The 19494-nt window shown below is 40.8% G+C and overlaps 1 protein-coding gene across 1 annotated transcript in view; it reads right to left on the bottom strand.

Moving 5' to 3' along the window:
- Positions 1-19494, bottom strand: part of GTF3C1 (general transcription factor IIIC subunit 1) — a 125207-nt gene that overhangs the window by 40925 nt on the left and 64788 nt on the right. Inside the window, exons 11-19 of the mRNA XM_043976649.1 lie at positions 15596-15738; positions 13835-13988; positions 10388-10491; positions 9041-9225; positions 7819-8055; positions 4914-5059; positions 3354-3451; positions 2125-2221; positions 1834-2011 (exon numbers count right to left, since the gene is read on the bottom strand). Coding sequence (XP_043832584.1) covers positions 1834-2011; positions 2125-2221; positions 3354-3451; positions 4914-5059; positions 7819-8055; positions 9041-9225; positions 10388-10491; positions 13835-13988; positions 15596-15738 — 1342 coding nt within the window. The remainder of the gene's footprint in view (positions 1-1833; positions 2012-2124; positions 2222-3353; positions 3452-4913; positions 5060-7818; positions 8056-9040; positions 9226-10387; positions 10492-13834; positions 13989-15595; positions 15739-19494) is intronic.

The following is a 19494-nucleotide window of genomic DNA, read 5'->3' as shown; positions in this document are numbered from 1 at the left end:
TTTTAGATCTTTTTCAGAAGTCTCAAATAAGAAAGCATTTATTATCCAACCCAGTTCAACTTAAACATTTAATATTGGGTATAGGTGCAATTTTGGTCAACTGCTTTCATGATATTCATTCAATTCATAGAGCATTTCTTAAGCACTTTTTATGTCCCAGGAATTGGGCTAGGTACAAGAGATATAGATACACTCAAAAAGGAAACAGTCCATGCCCTCTAGGAATTTATATTCTATTGAAGAAATAATACAGACATATGTGAGTAAATATAGAATGTAAACAATCTGGGGAGAGGAACCACTAGGGGGAGGGACAGCAGGGAAGAATTCCTGAGAAGGAAAGGGGGATTCTAAGAGGAGGACATTCTCAGTGTGGAGAAGGGATCAATCAAAAGCACAGAGACAGGAGACAGAATACCATGTTTGAGGACCTAGACGTTGGTCAGTTTGGATGGAGAGCAGGTTGTGGGAGTGAGGGTGATGGACACCCAATCTAGAAAGGTGGGTTGTAGCCAGTTGGTCAAACAGCAAAGTTTATTTTATCCTAGAGGCAAGTGGAAGGCCCTAGAGCTTTTTTGAGTAGGGAAGAGACATGGTCCCACCTTTCTTGAGGAAGATCCATTGGGATGATCAGTGTGTTGATCTGTTTTGCTTAATGATACTTACTTGTTGTAAGGGTTGGTTCTATTGGATGGGATTAGAAAAGGAGGAGGAGTATCAGTGGAAGGTGAAAGTGATACTTAAAAAGGGCATCAATAAAACAGTTAACAAACATTTAAAAAAAGAATATCAATTTGGCAAATGTGAGGAAGATGGCCTGGAGAAAGGAAAAATTTGAGGCAGGAGGAGCCATTAAGAGGTTATTGCAACAGCCCCAGCAAGAGGTAATGACAAGCACCAACTAGGGTGGCTATGATATGAGTAAAAAGAAGGGGATGGATGTGGGCAGGCTGGGGAGCTAGAATTGACAGGACTTGTCAACTGAATGGATATGGGGAGTAAGGGAGAATCAAGGGCTCCAGCCTCCTAGGCTGTGGACCTGGGTGATTGGAAGATAGTGGCACTGCCAACAGGGATAGAGAAATGATAAACACACATATAAGGAATGCTACTCTTTCTGTTCTACCCCTTGCTTTAAGAGGCAATGTGGTACAGTGAAAAGATTAGCCCTAGAGTCCAAAAGACTGGGGGTGCCAGCTTGGATATTTATGAGTTGTATGACCCTCTGTAAGCATCCCTCTCAGCATATCTCCTCATCTCTAACTTGGGGAAAATCCTTGAACTACCTACTTGAGAGGGTCAGGGTAAGGAAAGGAGTTTGTATACAGTAAAACTGCTCTACAACAGGTATTTTTATGTGTGTCTAAGAGGGAAAGGATTTTAGTTCTTGTTATAAGCACAAATGGAGTAAAGGTGCCCTGCTTCTTTCTTAGTGAGGGGAATAAGGAAGAATAAACATGAGGAAGGATAGGCTAGTGGGAAGAGAGCTGGATCACGTCAAGGATGCCTCTACTTCTTCTTCTTCTTCTTCTTCTTTTTTTTTTGTGGGGCAATGAGGGTTAAGTGACTTGCCCAGGGTCACACAGACAGTTTTGGACTCAGGTCCTCCTGAATCCAGGGCCGGTGCTTTATCCACTGAGCCACCTAGCTGCCCCCGAGGCCTCTACTTCTGGTACTGCTATTAACTGCCTCAGTGACTTTGGGTGAGTCACTGTTGTTAGGTCTCAGCTCCCAAATCTGTAAACTGAGGGGTTGGATGAGATGTTTTTTTCCTAACTCTAACATTTTGAGATTCAGGAGGAAAAGTAGTGAGATCTGGCAAAGAAGTTGTACCTAGTGGGGTATTGAGGCAGACACACTGTAAATCAAACCAATAGTTTTCCAAATCTTGCATCGTGTCCAGAATGTACAGGCGCCTTTCATAGGGTCGACTGCTTTGGGCCAGATTATAATGAGGGTCACAGATGGTGGTATCAATGATCACTGCATTCTTCTTTAAATATATGAAGACCTATAAGAAAATTGTGCATGGACACAGATGTCAGCAGCGAGTTTGGTTGCTGGCACACTGTCCCTGCCAAGCCGCCTCCACCATCATCACCACTTGCGCTTTAAAGATGTTACCTGATCTTTATCCTGAAATTTTTCTGTGGGACCAAACTGTAGCAGTCCCATATAGCAAAGCCTCTGAAGATTCTCCACTACTGAAAAAATATACCGCCTGTAAAGAGATGAATGAGAATGACAGGCATCCTAACAAGCACTCAAACATCACCAATTATATTTCAGGGATATTATTTCTGGAGCATGAAAGGGACTTTTTGCTCTAAAAATCCCTTTAAATGAAACTCATGTACCTCAATTTGGGCCTTTTCTCATAGAAAACCCAGAAGCACCATTCCCTCTAACTGGCAAAGGAAATGGAATGAATTATTTTTAAATCTGGTTTTGATTTAGCAATCAAAGCCATTGGGGGGAAAAATCATCTAATCAATGTTTGGGGCTGGGGCAGTGTTTACTGAGGACAAGGGATTTAGGGAATAAATTCCTATGAAAGAAAACTAATTCACATTTGAAATTTGACATAGAACTTTCTCCCCTAAATAACTGTTTCCTTCAATTAACAGTTAATTTTTACTTGAAAACAGCCTTGATATTAAGTATCATGTTTAAGCATTTCATATATATGTATCATATTACATATATAAGTATTATATATACATATATGTATATATATTTATACTTCAATGGATGTATGGCCTCATCAATATGATATTCCCTCCAATGGTGACGAACAAAATCCAGCTTTTCTTTTCATCCTATGAAATCCTCGTACATGCTTTTCCATAAATCTTCCAGTAGAGTTCTCCCCACATACTGGATTGTCTTCTTTAGGGCTCTTTACATTTTGTTGTTGACAACAGAGCACACAGATGGTCTGTATGTATCCCTTACTCTGATGCTGTGACTAGCCTGTTTCCTTTTATGATCATATCTTTCCTAAATGGTATTTCTTATTCTACTGGCTGACAAGTTATCATTAGTTATATGCTGCTTCCATGCCTTTTGGGTCTCCTACATTATTGAATGTTTGGAGACAAGGTGTATTTCTTGAGTCACAGTCATATTATTCCACCAGAATTACTCCCCTCATACACACACAACCTTTCTCTTCCCTCCCCTTTTTTCAATAGAGGTATACAGGTAGGAAAATTGAATGAAAATCATTAGTCTTTACTACCTTGTTGGCATAATTTTTTTCTCCTTTGGGGGGGGTGGGGTATGTTTATTTATAAGACTTTTTTAAAGGTACTTTGCCAATGTTATAATCAGTTGAATACTGATGAACTTACCTCTTGTATAGAAGTTGTTGTCGAATTGGCCTGGGAAGAAATCTAATTAGTGTATGCTTCTTCACGGGGTCATTCAAAAAATCTTCTAAGTTGTCCACCTATAAAGGTCATTTTTAGGTTATTCAGATTTCAAAGCACTAAATGTGTGGCAAAGAACATTAAAAAAACCACTAACTAGGGGGCAGCTAGATGGTGCAGTAGATAAAGTACCAGCCCTTGGATTCAGGAGGACCTGAGTTCAAATCTGACCTCAGACACTTTACACTTACTAGCTGTGTGACCCTGGGTAAGTCACTTAACTCTCATTGTCTCGCAAAAAAACAAAAAAAAAACAAAAACCCACTAACTGTATCTTGGTCTTGGGTTGGCAAATGAGCTCCAGTGAATTTATTATTTCGTGCTACTTATTAATCTGTATTGTTCCTCCTCTACAACATTTGGAAGATATGCAGAGACCCAAGGGTCCATGACTATACTTCCTTTGGCCCTGCTTTACTGTTGTTACTAGATGCTTTGAGAAAGGAGCAAAGTTCAGGGCTCACAGATAAAGACAAGTGTCCACTTGTACATATTTGCATGTGAGATGGAGCCATACTCTCAGGAAAGAACCCCATAAAGTTAGGCACTTCATTGTCTTGGATTATTTCCCTAATTAAAAGCAGTGAAGGAGAGAGAATAACCATTTAATAGCTCCTACTATATGCCAGGCACCATGCTAAGTGCTTTTTATAAATGTTATCTCATGATTTTTTTATTTGACTTGCAAAGCAAACAGACACTAAAGAGGATAGGAACCAAGGGAGTGGGTCTGGTTTATTTGGAAGGAAATTACAACCAAAATGACCTAAATGGGATATAGGGGTCTGGACTGGCCCCCCTGTCACTGTAGCACTCTACTGGGTGGAGTGAGAAGAAGGGACAAAGGAACAAACCTTGATCAGGAGGCCTCAGCCTGGAATGGTAGGTTTTCAGTAATAAACATGTGCCTAATGTAATATCCACAAATTGCTAAACTGTTCCCTAATGGGATTTTGGGATACCAAAGCTCAGAACTTCATAAGCAGAATAAACCATTATCCCTCACTAAGAACTTCTAGGAAAATGAAATATTAACTCCAGACTCAGTAAATAACAACTCATACCACCCAGTACTTTTAGGTTTACTTAAAGTTTCTGCCAATATCATCATCTGTGTTTTGCTGATGAGGAAATGGAGATACAGAGAAGTTAGTAAATGCCAAAACTAGGATTTGAATTCAGGTCTCTTGATTCCAAGCCCATCCCTCTCAGCATGACATAATACCATTTTGTATTACTAAACAGTCATTCGGTAGCCACGAGGAAGCAAAAAGACAAGCGTATTTCAATGTTGGACTCAGTTTTTCTTCCAAAACACAGTTAGTAAGGTGGTTTCCCCTCTAAACCCAGGCCTTTACAGTTTCCTGAAAGAATATGTGCAAAGTTCTCCTGCCCTCTTCTGAGGTCAGGAAATACCACCTTTGTGGACAAACAAGCTCTGGGAACTGAGGAGAGGAAGAAACAGGAAATGAGCATACTGACCTTGTAGCTGACTTGGACTATCTGGATGAAGATGGACAGAGGCAAGCAGAGGAGGATATCACTGACAAAGGCCCAGCCAAATCCAAAGTCTCTGTGTATTGGGATGGGGGGAACATAACGCATCCAAGAAGCTTCATCCACAAACACTAGAAGAAGAGTTTTAGTTAGTCCCAGCTACTAAGAAAAGCATGGTAAACAATGACAAACCCCTGGGTTTTGTTAGAATCTCAGAATCTTTGCAATGTACGAAATCTTTTGCAAAAACTTAAGTCCTTCCAAATCCAAGTTTCTATCTGATGGTGGTAATCATAGGTGGGTGGGGGGTAACATACAAGTTTGGGTTACTTTAATTTTGAAGAGTAGGCTAAGGACAACTCTCTCTCTCAGATATAGGTTAGTCAGTTACCTTACACCTGAAGGATTAGGTAGAAAAATGCATAGAAGGACACATGAGAAAAGAATTCAAGTGAAAGTGTACAAATAATGAATGGGAGAGTAGGAACAAAAAACAGAAAGAAGGGCTTAATTGAGAGAGACCCTTGAGTAAATGGAAATCAAATAAAAACAGGGAATCAATGGAGAGAATTGAGCTAGAGAGAAGTGTTTGAGTCAGTGACTAAGAAATACACCTTTGAGTGTGCCTGGAGAAGAGAGTTTGGTGGGCAAATTACTATATTACATGCAGCTAGTAGGCAAAGAATACATAGAAATTATTTCATATACAGGCCAGGCAGAACACAGCTTGTCTCAGTGGGTTAGCTAATGAACTGGAGGCAGAACTTGAACATTTAAAGAATTCACAATTTGGTTGTTGCATGACTTTCTACACAATCATGGCTATTATTAATTTTTTTGGAGGGGAGGTGATAGTGATGGTACTGGTGGCTCAGCTGCTTTAATTATTGAAAAAAAGAGAAGAAATGATTTTATTGATTTCAATCACAAAAGGTAACTAGAAATGTTGTAGGACATCTTACTATGAAAGAGAAAGATTACTACCACCAGTAAAAAGTATGATAATATGCTAGGCACTGCCCAATAAAGAGAGAGGTCTTCAGCTAATGTCTGTGGATTAAAGTCCAGCCTGAAAGCAGGGGCATGACCACTTGCATTATTTTAAAGATGTGGAACATAGAAGACAGATGTTCTAAAACCAAAGAGAGAATGGGTAAATTGAGAATTGGGTGGGAGACCTCTAAGTCTATCCTATCCCCACCCCACCCAACATCCTGGCTATTACTATGAAGATAGGTGTCAATTTAATAAACATTTAAGGAGTTTCTGTGTGCAGGAACCCCTTGCCCATGCCAGGAGAGGAGGAGATACAATGAAATTCAGACGACAGGCACTTGGTTCCAGTCTTCCCAGCTTACATTTGGCAGATCAGACACAAAGTTAACTGAGAAGGCTCAAAAAGAGATGCCATTGGAAGACGCCTCCTTACCTCAGGCCCCTCCCTGCTGTCAAAAGCCTCTGGTCTACCTTTCTCCTCTCCACTACAATCAACTGAGAGGCTGCAGCTGGGAGAAACACCATTGAAACCTTGATTTATCTTACTTCTCTCCTCCACATTTGGTACACAATATCCCCAATAGCTGGCAAATTCCCACCTCAGACCTTCTAGTCCTTGTGATTCAGAACCATCATATACCTAGGTGAAAAACAATTCTTCCTTGTAAACACTCCTTGTACTCTCGACACTATCCAGCTTAGCCTTATCTTTCTCTCAGGGCTCCATCCTGTTCCACACTTTCCTTTCTTTAGTCCCCTTAAGCCTGGGCAGGTCTATCTGCCTTCCTTGCTCCTATTCCTGAGATGCTGTGTTAAGGAAGTCATGAAATTATGGGAGAAAAAAATTCATGTTATCTAACCTTAACTGGGCTGTCACTGTTGCCAGCAATCCTTTCCTTCTTTCTCTTTTCCTCCTCACAGTGGCCGGTCTAAACCTTCTCTCTCCTCAAGCTCCAACTCCACCCCACTACCCTCTTCCAAGAAGATGACAACTTTTTCAAGAAACCTGCTCATGGAGGGGAGAGGAGAGTTGAGCTTGTAGAGCTGGATGAGGCCAAAGGACCCAAAGAATGCTTTTTAGGATTAGGGGGACTTGAGCATGTTTGGAGGTGGATGAAGAAAGAGCAAAGGTCAGGATGAAGATGCATAAGAGAGAAGCAGTGATTGTTGGAGTAAAGTCTTGGAGAAAGCAGGAGGGAATGGGGTCCATGGAATGGAGGACAAGAAAGGCAGGAGAGGGGCAGCTAGATGGCGCAGTGGATAGAGCACGGGCCCTGGAGTCAGGAGGACCTGAGTTCAAATCCGGCCTCAGACACTTAACACTTACTAGCTGTGTGACCCTGGGCAAGTCACTTAACCCCAATTGCCTCAATTAAAAAAAAAAAACAAAAAAAAAAAAAAAAAAGAAAGGCAGGAGAGCATTTACAAACTTCAGAAGACACACCATTTGAGTGTGGAGAGCTAGCATGGTACTCTTGCAGCCCAAACAAGAGGTGGAACAAAAGCTCCAGGTAGCACTGGTTTTTGGAAATTCTGTCAGGAATCACATCCAGATCAACAGATCCAATGGTTTCACACGCAAATCTAGCAGGAAGCATTTCACCAAGAATCCAAATAACTGGCTAAATTGGATTTATGATTTTATTTGTGTAGAGAGCTAAGAGTGAGGAAGCTCTCTTCAATAAGGCAAATCATCACTGATTTAGCAACTACTCAAATACATATAGGATAGTGTTTGGCTAAAATAAAATAAATATTAGTTTTTTGTAAGGCAATTGGGGTTAAGTGACCTGCCCTTGTACAAATGATTAAGGTTTGATTTCTAAGTGTTACTTGTCCAGCTTCTGCCCATAGGAGTGAGAGGGTCTCCCATTTCAGTTTCAGTAGCTAGTACCTGTTTCAGTAGCTAGTTCCACTTCAGCCTCTGAATCTCCTCCTCCAGGGACCTGGATACATACTCTGTTGTGGTCGGCACTAGGCTCTTGACTGTTGACCTTTCTTTCACCATCTTGACTAGTCCTTTCATATTCATTTAAAGGATGCCCATAAATCAAATACCACAGAAACATATGGACCAGTCGTAATCGAGGCATTTTAGGGAGAAATCCCAGGGAACGTCCAAGTCCTGGAACTGAAAATAAAAGAAGAAGAATAATGAAGACTACATGTAACTCAATTCCTCCTACATGTAGGTAACTACAGCACTGTCAATATTTAGATTGGAAAGGAACTTAAAGGCCACCTATTCCAAGATTTTTATTCTCCTATGGAAAGAGAGTCCTGGGAGGTACTGGGTGGGGGACAGCAATTTATGTGTTAGACAGATCATAAGGGGCAGAAGTAGGATAGCAACTTCAATCTCTGGATTCCTGGCCCATTGTTTTTTCTGTCATGGTGTAATACTTATTATTTTATTTATATTTGTAAATCCTTCCTATTATTCTAATATCATAAAGAATACAATATACAAGCCAGATGCAGTTTACGAAAATTATGTAAAGCCCAAAGGCATTGAAATTGTCACCTCAAGACCTGGACTATCTCACATTATTTATTTCTTTTGATCAAAGCCAGTCCTTTTTTCATCTATACCAAGGACAGATGATAGCTGAGCAAGTAGTGGGCACAGTTCTAGATCAGGAAGAGGCAGAAATCAATCATGAGATCATTTCACCACAGGACTGCCACCACCTTCTCAGAAGAATGCAGAAGAGAAGCAGATGTGTCACTTCTGCTGGAGTGCATGCAAGCATATCTCAGTGCATTTCTCTCTTCCTTGTTGAGCTGAAAATACTAATGAGATGGGCCCTCGACATAGAAAAGTCATTTGTTATGGGTCTTTAGTAAGTGAAAGTAAGAATAATGATCCTCATCTATTTTGTTTAATATTTTACAGTTTTCAAATCAATCATCTCATACAATGTCCTTTGAGGTGGCAGGTCAGGAACTATTATCCTCCTTAATAGTCCTGGGCAAAGTGTCCAAGGGTCACATGACCAGTACATTTAGGAGGTGGGCCTAGACTTTCAGTTCTCTGCTCCCATGTATAATGAATGAACGACATGTCAAAATGATCACAAAATAAGCCCCCCATGGTGAATTGAAGCCATTTTTACCTACAACGGGGTTATAATTTTTGAGTTGTGTTATGCCCATTTTCTCATCAGTTTTCTTCATTCGTCCACTGCTTTCAGATTTAGAAGCTGCTGTGTGAGATTCCCCTGATCCACCAATTTCCTCTTTTCCTTGATTTTCTTCCTCCAGTTCCTCCTGGGGAGCAGGCGTCTGGGCTGGTTTAACCCTGCAGTCAGAGCAAAAGTACAACATGGTGAGAATGTCAAGGACCCTAAGAAAGACAAGATCTATCAAAGCACTGAAAGAAAACCTTCACACCAGAAGGAGAATCAGGAAGGCCAGCTGGCTAACTTAGAGTTTCTCTAGGCAGGCAGTCTGCAAATCTTTTAAATCTAACTGTATTTCAATATAATTGACTTCCTTTATAATCCCACATATTTTATTTTATGCATTTACAAAGAAGATTCTGAGAAAGGGTCCACAGGCTTCCAGACTGACAAAGGGGTCCTGAGACCCAAAGAACCCCTGCTCCAGGCAAATTTTAGTAAATACAGATACTTCCTGTCTCCTGAGTTTTGAAGAAAAAGAAGTATAGAATGAAATGAACAGTTTTGCTCATGATCTAACAAGCTTTGAACTGTATTCTTATAGGAAAGTGAGCTAGCTTTCTATGACAAAACATCTGTAGCTAAGAAAGACATTCTTACCCCCCCAACACCCCCTCCCACCATCCTGCCAAGTACAGAAGAAGAAAGAGAAACTTTAGGATTCCATTTTCTTTCTTTCTTTCTTTCTTTCTTTCTTTCTTTCTTTCTTTCTTTCTTTCTTTCTTTCTTTCTTTCTTTCTTTCTTTCTTTCTTTCGCAGGGCAATGAGGGTTAAGTGACTTGCCCAGGGTCACACAGCTACAAAGTGTCAAGTGTCTGAGGTCGAATTTGAACTCAAGTCCTCCTGAATCCAGGGCTGGTGCTTTATCCACTGCACCACCTAGCTGCCCCTAGGATTCCATTTTCTACAAAATCTTGGAAACTGGCTAGTGCTAGACCAGGGCACCAAAACAAATACAAGCCAAGTTAATGAACTGATCTGGTCTCATGAAGTCTGAATAAAACTTTGCTTTGCACCCCTCTAATGTCCTTATGCATCCACGATTATCAATGTATCAATGGTGTTGTATTTCTCTATTAGACAGTAAGCCCCCTGAGGGCAGAGACCCTTTCTTATACAAATACTGCATCTTCCCCAAGGCCTATCATCAGGTGCTCTGTACATAGTAAGTACTTGATAAGTATTGTCTAACTTAATATAAAAGGACAAGGTTCCACATGTTGCCTGGAGAAGGAAGAACATCAGCAGAGGCAGAAATCCTTCTTGGTGCCTGCAACTTGCCTGTTTGCTGTGCTTGAATTGGAGATCCGGAAACGAACCTGTTCAATGGCACTTTTCATGAGCGGATCATTGGTGTTCACAGAAGGATGGACCACAAACTCCACCTATGGAAAACAGGCACAGTGTCTAAAAAAGCAGGTGTGGGGAAGGCAGAGATGGGGAGGAGAGGACGGAGGAGGACGGAGGAGGACAGAGGAGGAAGAGAGGCATAACTTGCTCCCCAGCTAAATACACTGATATCTATTTTCAAATAACATTTAGATGTTTCCAAAAGACATCTCTTTAAGACAACTATGTCAAGACGTCGGCTCTTTTAAAATCATGAAACTTTCCATTTGTTTGAAGGCAAGTGGTTGTAGTGCTGAGGATGAATTTGGCCTCCCAGACAGAGCAGTAACATTCGGAAATCTCCTCTTCTCAAGTCACAGGACATTAGCTTCCTTCCTGGTGCCTGTCTGCCCGTAACCAAGTGCCATGTCACAAATGTCACACAACAGTCATCTGATCATTTCCCAGTTACAAGTGATCCTGGATGGCTTTCATTGGAAAAAGGTAATGGGCTTTCAATAATCTTTCTGGAGTAATATGACTTACAGCTGGAAGATACCTTGGGAATCATCTAGTCCAATCCCCTTATTTTATAGATAAGGAAACAGAGGCCCAGAAGATGTGACTTGCCTCAAATTATATAGTAGCAGAGACTGTATTCCATCGTAGGTCCCCTGACTCTAAATTCAGTGCTCTCATTCTATAACACCCCTTTCTTTTTATTATGCATAATCTCCTCCAATGAGCCTTGATCTTTTATATTCATATGGGTTTAATGGAACAAAAACTATTATAACTAATTTTTTAAAATTGGGAAATGGACAACAAAAGCGGGGCAGCGGGGGGGGGGGTGTTTTCTCCCTCATTTCTCAATATATTAAGAAGCACAGCCAGAGATGGATAGAGAATGGCAATCCTGAAAGCTTAGAGTCAGACTGACAGCTCTTTGCCATGGGTTTGAGATTTACTTTTCGTAGTTGAACAGGTCTTGGAAACTTCCTAAGATCTAGCTGCCTAGCCCAGGAAATCCATGCAGGAGTAAAAGCATCAGGTTTGCATCAGTGCAGAGTCTTGTGCATCATAATCATACTCAGCCTTCTCAAGACAATAAAACTGATTGCACTTTTCTAGCCTAGAGTGAGAATTTTTAAAATGAAGGCAAAAGCTACTCTGAGACATACTGAAAATGAATCACAGTCACTGTGCTTAGTAAATGCCAGGGCTGGCTTCCTTGATCCATGCTGCTTCTTCTCTCATTTACCCTGGGCTCATACTCCATCCTCCCGGGCCTGTTTTCATTTCTGAGGATGCATGATATGCTGTTTTTTGTACTTTTAATTCACTGAATTACATTTGTAATTGAATTATATTGAATTACATTTGTAATTGCTCATCAACTAATGGGTATGGCACTAAACTTGAGTGACTTGCTCTATGCTTTGGGGGAACTTAAATTCTCTATTTGTAAAACAGTCACCTCAGACTTCAACTGCTTTATGGAGATACTGACTATATGAACTCATCTATGCAAAAGCTCTTTTGATGAAAAAGGAATATAGACAATGGACTGTGGTTGGGCTCTTACCTCCATGGGTCCTACTTGAATGCTGTCCTTTCATCAATGTGGGTTCTTGGCATCACTGTGGCTCACGCCACCTTAGTGGACTGCCTCCATGAGCTGCTGTGCCCAAAATACACATCACCTGGTAGTCAAGTTTCCAGGGACACTTGAGTTTGGTTGTTGGAATAGAGGCACTAGTCTTACAATTCAAAGCTTCACTGAAGCTGCCAGATCCTGTGTTCCCCTGGCAGAGCCTTAGAGAATCCAGGCTCCCTGCCATGGCATGATGGCACATTACAATTGGATTTCATTAGAGGACACAAAAGAAAGCAACTTTCTACCCTAGTCATCCCTGGTTAGGTTTAGAGCTGGCACAGGACTTCTTGAGTGGACATCTTTCTCAAAGTTAGTAACTTCTGAGATCTTTCAACCTGCTACTGGAAGGTCTGGATACAATTCCTAGCTTTGACACTTATATGTCTGGGTGGTCTTGGGTAAGTTGTTTCATCTCTCATTTTCTCTTCTGTAGCATAAGGACAGCAACACTGATACTCTATCTCAAAGCACTCTTGTGAGGCTCAAGTAAGATAATGACAAAATGCTTTTGCCAGCTACCATTTATTATCACCACCACAAAGAACTGACCTTGTAAGCATACAGAATTGCCTTGTTTGTTTTTTTTTAAAAAAGGTGATGCCAAAGTTATGGTGAGAAAGAAACTGAAAATTGGGTCCAAAAAATGACAGAAAATTAAAAATGACTGTCCCTACAGTGCCATTTCCTTTGGTCTCAGTACAGAGTTAACACTAACTTACTTCCTCATACCCCATAAGATGTATGACTTACAATATAGACAAAAAGGCTGAGTTATAGTTGCTAAGGGAATGCACCATAACTTTAAATTTTCTCAAACAGATAAGTTATGAGACAAAAAAGATGTATTATCCCTTATTGGATAACCCCAGTACTATATCTAATTGAGTTGCTCCCATCACTTCCTTTGGGATAACTTCTTGCAGACCTCTTGGAATTTTTTTTATGTTCAGTCTAAAATTCTACCCTCTAAAAATGTTATTTAATTTCTCCAACAATGCCCTGCTGAGTTGCAATAAGCTTCCCTTTCCTTAGGCCCCTCAGGGCTGGCTGAAGAGTTGCTTTAGTTACCAGAGAAACAGCCTGGTGTAATGGAAGGGCAACCGACTTAGAAAATCTGTGTTTCCTTTTTGTTTCTGCTACTTATGACCTGCAAGATATAGGGCAAGTGACTTTACCTCAATGAACCTCAGTTTCTTCATCTGTAAAATGAGAGTACTGCTTACTACAGGGATAATATAGGCTCAAAGGAGAGCATGAAAACTGTTCTGCAAACCATCCAGCACACCACAAACATCAATTATTATACGCTTTATAAACCACAAAGCATTGCACAACTGTAAGGAACGTTTGTTTTTACTACTCCCCTTTGTGCACCACTTTAGGATACAAACAAATTGCTTCCCCATGCCTTCTCTGGTTTCCTTTTTTAAAAAAGGGGAAACTTTCTGTTTTTTAAATTAGAAGTAACATGACAAAAGATGATAGTCATAGAGAAAGAGTTTAAACATGGTGATGGGGAGGAAGAGGAAAGGGGGTTAGAGAGAAGAAAAGAAAAGGAGTGTGGGAAGCAGAGCAGGGAAAGTAAAAAAGAAAGGTGGAATATGAAATAGGAAAGGAGGAAGAGGAGAGAGGGAGAAGGGTGGGAGATCAGATGAGACAGGAAACAAGGAAGAGGAGAGGGGAGAAGAAGGGAAAGGGGAGATTTTTTTATTTCACGAGACTAAGAGTGTCTTTGAGATTACCTTCTTTTTAATGCCATCTTGGATAACTGTGGTTCGGTATAACCTCAAAAGCCCTTCCTCAGACAGTTTCCGAACTAAGCGAATGATGGACTTCTTACAACATTTGGTGGCTACTCCTTCTTGCTTTTCCTGGTCCATGATCATCTTTTGTAGCCTGCATGGTCATAAAAAGGAACTTCTAGGTCTGTTATTTTTAACACGTTTCACAACTTACTCAGGTGGCCAATGGAAACTAAGGAAGACCCAGTCATAGCTTTTAAGTTGCAATCTAGTAATTTTTTCTTTGGGGATCAGGAAGGATTGTTTTTGGGGTGATAGAGAAAAGTCCAATTTGTCTTAGGCAAGGCCTTTTCTTTTTTTTTTTTTCAACAAAAATTTATTTTATTTTCCATTTACATGTAAGGGTAGTTTTCAACATTCATTTTCATAAGATTTAGAGTTCTAAATTTTTCTCCCTCCCTCCCTCCCTCCCTTTCCTCCCCGCTCCACAAGATCACAACCAGGTTATATATGTACAATCCACAAGTGTAATTTTTATCAGTTCTTTCTATGGGGGTGCATAGTAAGCTTCCTCATTAGTTCCTTGGGATTGTCTTGGATCATTGCACTGCTGAGAGTAGTCAAGTCATTCACAATTGCTCATTGAACAATACTGCTGTCACTATGCACAATGTCCTCTCAGCTCTGCTCACTTCACTATACATGGATGTTCATTAGTCTTTCAAGGTTTTTCAGGGATCATCCTGTTTGTCATTTCCTGTAGCACAAGACCATTCCACTACAATCATATAACATAGCTTTTTCCATCCTTCCTCAATTGATGGACATTCCCTTGATTCTCAATTCTTAGCCTCCACCAAGAGTTGCTATAAATATTTTCTGTACAATTTTCCCCCCTTTTCTCTTTTTCATGATTACTATTGTTAACTGTTTCCCTTCCATCCTATTCCCTTCCCCATGATATTTTTCTATTATCCATCTTCTTTCATCCTATCACTCTTCAAAAGGGATTTGCTTCTGTCTGTCCCCTCCCCCACTCTGCCCTTCCTTCTTTTGCCCCTCTCTCTCTTTATCCCTTTCCCCTCCCATTTTCCGGCAGGCTTATAGAGATTATTCCCTCCTGGAGCCAATTCTAATGAGATTGAGGTCTTTGAGCCAATTTTGATGAGTGTTAGGCTCATTTACTGCCCAGATTAAATAGATTACTCCACCCAGTTGGGTGTGTCTATTAGTCCCTCCTTGAGGCAGCTCTGATGAGTTTAAGATCTTTGAGCCTTTTCTGATGAGTGTAAAATTCATTTACTGCCCTGCTCCTCCATCTCTTCCCCCACTCCATAAGCCTTTTCCTGTTTCTTTCATGTAGGATTTCACTTCTGCCCTTCCCCCTCCCCCAATGAATTCCCTTCACCCCTCAATTTAACCCTAAAGATGTTATCATCTAGCTAAGTGACACAGTGGACAAATCATCACCCCTGGACCGAGGGGGATCTCAGCCAAAACCTGGCCTCAGACACAAGACAGTTGACCCCAGGTATGTCCCCCAGCTCCAATTTTTTTTTTATGGTTCTCTAGGGTCTTGTATTTGAAAATCAAATTAGGCAAGGCTTTTTCTCAAGCCAAACTGCCTCTCCATCTCTTTTACCCAGGGATGCTATGAGGATTAAGGAGGTAATTAATGTCAACCCTCAAGTGGCTCTAAATAATTTTGATTAATTATGAGTTTATTATTATAATGACTACTATAACAAAAGCAGATCTTACGTAAATAAGCTCTCGATTAATCGGAGGTTGCCCACAGCCTCTATAATCAAGTTTCGTCGTTTGAGCACCCGATATGTTTCGTGAGGTTTCTCCTGGGCTGTAGCCTTGGTGTTCTTCCCTTTTTTCTGGAGAGAGCTATTGTCCTAAGATGACATCAAAGGTAAAACTGGGTTAATATCCAGAAAAGCTTAGGCCTTAACATAGTACATGTAGGGGCAGTTAGGTGGCACAGTGGATAGAGCACCGGCCCTGGAGTCAGGAGGACCTGAGTTCAAACCCGACCTCAGACACAACATTTACAAGCTATGTGACCCTTAAGTTGCTTAACCCCAACTGTCTCCCCCCGCCAAAAAATAGTATATGTATTGGAACATTCATCCGCTTGGGTGATTTTTACCCCTGTGTTTAAATTAAAAACAAAACAAAGAAAGAAAAATGTCTTCCATTGCTAAGATTCTTTATGCCTTGATAACTGCCAGCAGTGGCACATAAAAGCAGTTACATACTACCAGCAATTTGTCCATTCCTATATCCATTTCTTCCATATTCTTTCCAACACTTCATAGCTATAAGATCATGGTCTCCTAGACCTTTATTTCCTATTATTTCCTTTATCTATAAAATACATAACATTTTCATTATTTATCCTGCAGGGTCATTATGAGGAAAGCACTTAATAAATCTTAAGGCTAGCTGTGTGACCCTGGGCAAGTCACTTAACCCCAAATGCCTTGCCAAAATAAATAAAGTAAAATAAAATACAAATCTTAAGGTACTATAGGAATGTGACATTATTATTGGGCAGAATCTGCTATGCTTTCATTTAAGTTCACTTCTGTTAGTGAACACTTTGCATGAAGTCAAATGTACTAGGGCAGGCAAAGAATTAGAGAGTGGTTACTTACTAGAAAAATGCAGCAAAAGTCTTCCTTTGAATTCCAGTCCTGTATCATCAACTGCCTACAGTACATTTTGAGGTGAATATCCCATAGGCATTTCAAATTCAATGCCTCTAAAACAAAAGTCATTCTCTTTTCCCCGAAACATACTCCTTTTCCTAATTTCCCTATTTTTGTCAAGGGCACCAACATATTTCCCCAATTTGGAGCCATCCTTGACTCTGCACTATTCCTTGCCCCACTGCCTGTATCCAACGAGTTGTTAAATCTTGATTTTATCTCCACAACATTTCTCACATCTATATCCTTTCAAAGCCACTCTATTTTAGGCCCCATCACTTCTGGCCTGGCGTACTGAAATAGCCTCCTGTTGGGTCACCTCACCCCAAGTCTCCAAGCCTTCTTCCACCACTGTGGTCAAAGGGCTATTTCTATAGTACACGTCTAACCACAGTACTCCCTTTGGATCAAAAAGGTCTCGTGACTCTCTGTTGCCTCTAGAATCAAAGACAAACTCCTGGTTGTCTTGTAAAGCCTTGATGGTTTGCTTCCAGCCCACTTTTCCAGATGTATTCTGTCTTATTTTCCCTCAGGCACTCCACAGTCCAGCCCAAGTTGCTTTCCACAAGCCTTCACCCCTCTTCCTTGTGTGTTTCCTCAGGCTGCATGGACCCCATCTCTGGAATGTATTACTCACTCTGCTCTGCCTCTTAGAACACCAAGCTTTCCTCAAAGCTCAGCTCCAGGCTGACTTCCTGCCTGAGGCCTTTCCCCATTTTTCTCCAAGGATGGCAGGGCCTCCTCACCAGCTTGATTCCATATGAACTGTAAACTGACTTTCTCCATGACTGCATCTTTTGTTATGTTACTTATTCTAATTTAAGAACAGCGATTGTCCCCTTTTGTGTTTTCTTCAATAGAATGGAAGCTCTTGAGGACATGGACAGTTTCATTTTTGTCTCTTTATCTCTACTGCTTAGTACAGTGTCTAAATGCATTTTCTGGGCCAAACCTGTGATTTCTTAATAGAGAGTAACTGGTAAGGAACTTCCTCTAAGAATGCAGAGGAGCGTTTTCTCTACAAATTACAGCATCAAGAGAGCTGACAAAGAGCATTTAGAGGTTAGGTGACTTTCTCAGGGTCACCCAACCAGTATTTGTCAAAGGTGGGACCTTAACCCAGGTTTTCCTCAGTCTGAGGCCAGTTCTCTATTCACTATACCATGCTGCCTCTGCCTGATACATAATAGGTTCTTCATAAAGGTCTGACTGATTGGTTTGTCTAGCTGCTCCTTCCTCTACGTTCTTCCTGTTTGTCTCCTTATACTTTCACTCTAAGTTTTAAAAATGTAAAGTTGCAAAGGAGCTCAGAGGTCTAATCTAACCCTTTCTCTTAACAGTTAAGGAAACTGAGGTTAGAAATATTAAGTGACTTTCCTAAGGTCAATTAGTAAGAGGTAGAGTCCCATGAGATTTGAACCCAGGTCCTTTGACTCTAAACTCCATACATTCTTTCCCCTCTGTATCATGCTGCCACAATGACTGTCCATAGCATATCTCTCAAATAGAATTTAGTTTCTTGCAGGAAAATTTTTATTTTGTCTTTGTAGCTGTCCCAGGGCCTAGCCCATAATGGGTAACTTGCTGGATTCTAGCCTCCCTTGTATTGGCAGTGTGCCTGTGCCTTTCAATCACTCACAGATTGTACCGCACTGTTTCAAAACAAACAGGCTTGGCCCAAAACAAAACAGTGCAGCTTACAAAATTTCCAATCTCTATCCTCACTTGGGCCCTTTTCCACTTTAAACAGGAATAGGTCAAAAGGCCTGTTTCAGGGCCTGCAGAAAGGCAGACATGTCTGCATTAGGTGATCAGGTTTCAACTTAGCTTAGTTATTAATTATTATTATTATTAGTTACACATTGTTCTGCAAATGTGGGTGATTCCCAGTTCTTTAGCACTCTGAAGCAGGAGTTTCAAAGAATGATGAAGTTGGGGCAGCTAGATGGTACAGTGGATAAAGCACTGGTCCTGGATTCAGGAAGACCTGAGTTCAAATTCGGCCCCAGACACTTGACACTTAGTAGCTATGTGACCCTGGGCAAGTCACTTAACCCTCATTGCCTTGCAAAAAAACAAAAACAAAAACAAAAACAACACGGAATAATGAAGTTATCAAATGTACAAGCTATATACCAAACACAGTTCCTTGTCTTATTTTAGAGCACAAATATCAGGAAAACACTAATTAAATGACAAAGTGAGCTCCCTGGTGACAGGATGGGTCTCTGCCTTTTTGGTACTGCTAGCACTGAGCAGTGTCTGGCACAGAGAAGGCACTTAATAAATGCTGGTTGACTCATTGCTGACTGAATGATGGTAGTTTTCTATGGAATGATCTTTCTTAAAACACACAGATCTGGTTATGTTATTCCTTTATAGGAAAAACCCTTGGATACCTCATTACCTACAAAGCCCCCCCAAGCCCCCAATTCAGAAGTCTCCACAATTTGGCACGACTTCACCTTTTCAGTCCTAGCTCATTATTACTCTCCTTAGGTCCTCTGTGCTGCAGCCCAAAGGGACTACTCTCTGTTACTCCAATATTCCCTGAGTTCTCACACCCCATTCATGGCTTCAATCACTATTTCCTATGCCTGATATCCCCTTCAAGCCTCTCTTCATGTGTTAAATTTTTAATTATCCTCTAAAGACCAAATCAAATTCCCCCTTCCATGAAGATTTCCCTGATTCTTCTAAGCAGTGATAATATTTACCTTGGGATCTTACATAGCACTGTTTTGTAAGTCTCTAATGCACTTATCATATAATATTGTGCACTAGAGAGAAGTGTTTTCTTAACCCTCAATTGCCTTCTCCATAAAGATACAACTGTTTCATCTGTATTCTGTATTTTTTGTAGGACTCAGAAGTGTCCTACATGCAGCAGAGGAGATGTGATGTGATATGGTGGACAGAGCACAGGTCTTGGCATCAGGA

This window comes from Dromiciops gliroides, chromosome 1, assembly GCF_019393635.1.
Source record: "Dromiciops gliroides isolate mDroGli1 chromosome 1, mDroGli1.pri, whole genome shotgun sequence".
Taxonomy (NCBI): Eukaryota; Metazoa; Chordata; class Mammalia; order Microbiotheria; family Microbiotheriidae; genus Dromiciops; species Dromiciops gliroides.
This window is presented reverse-complemented; position numbering and strand designations above follow the sequence as displayed.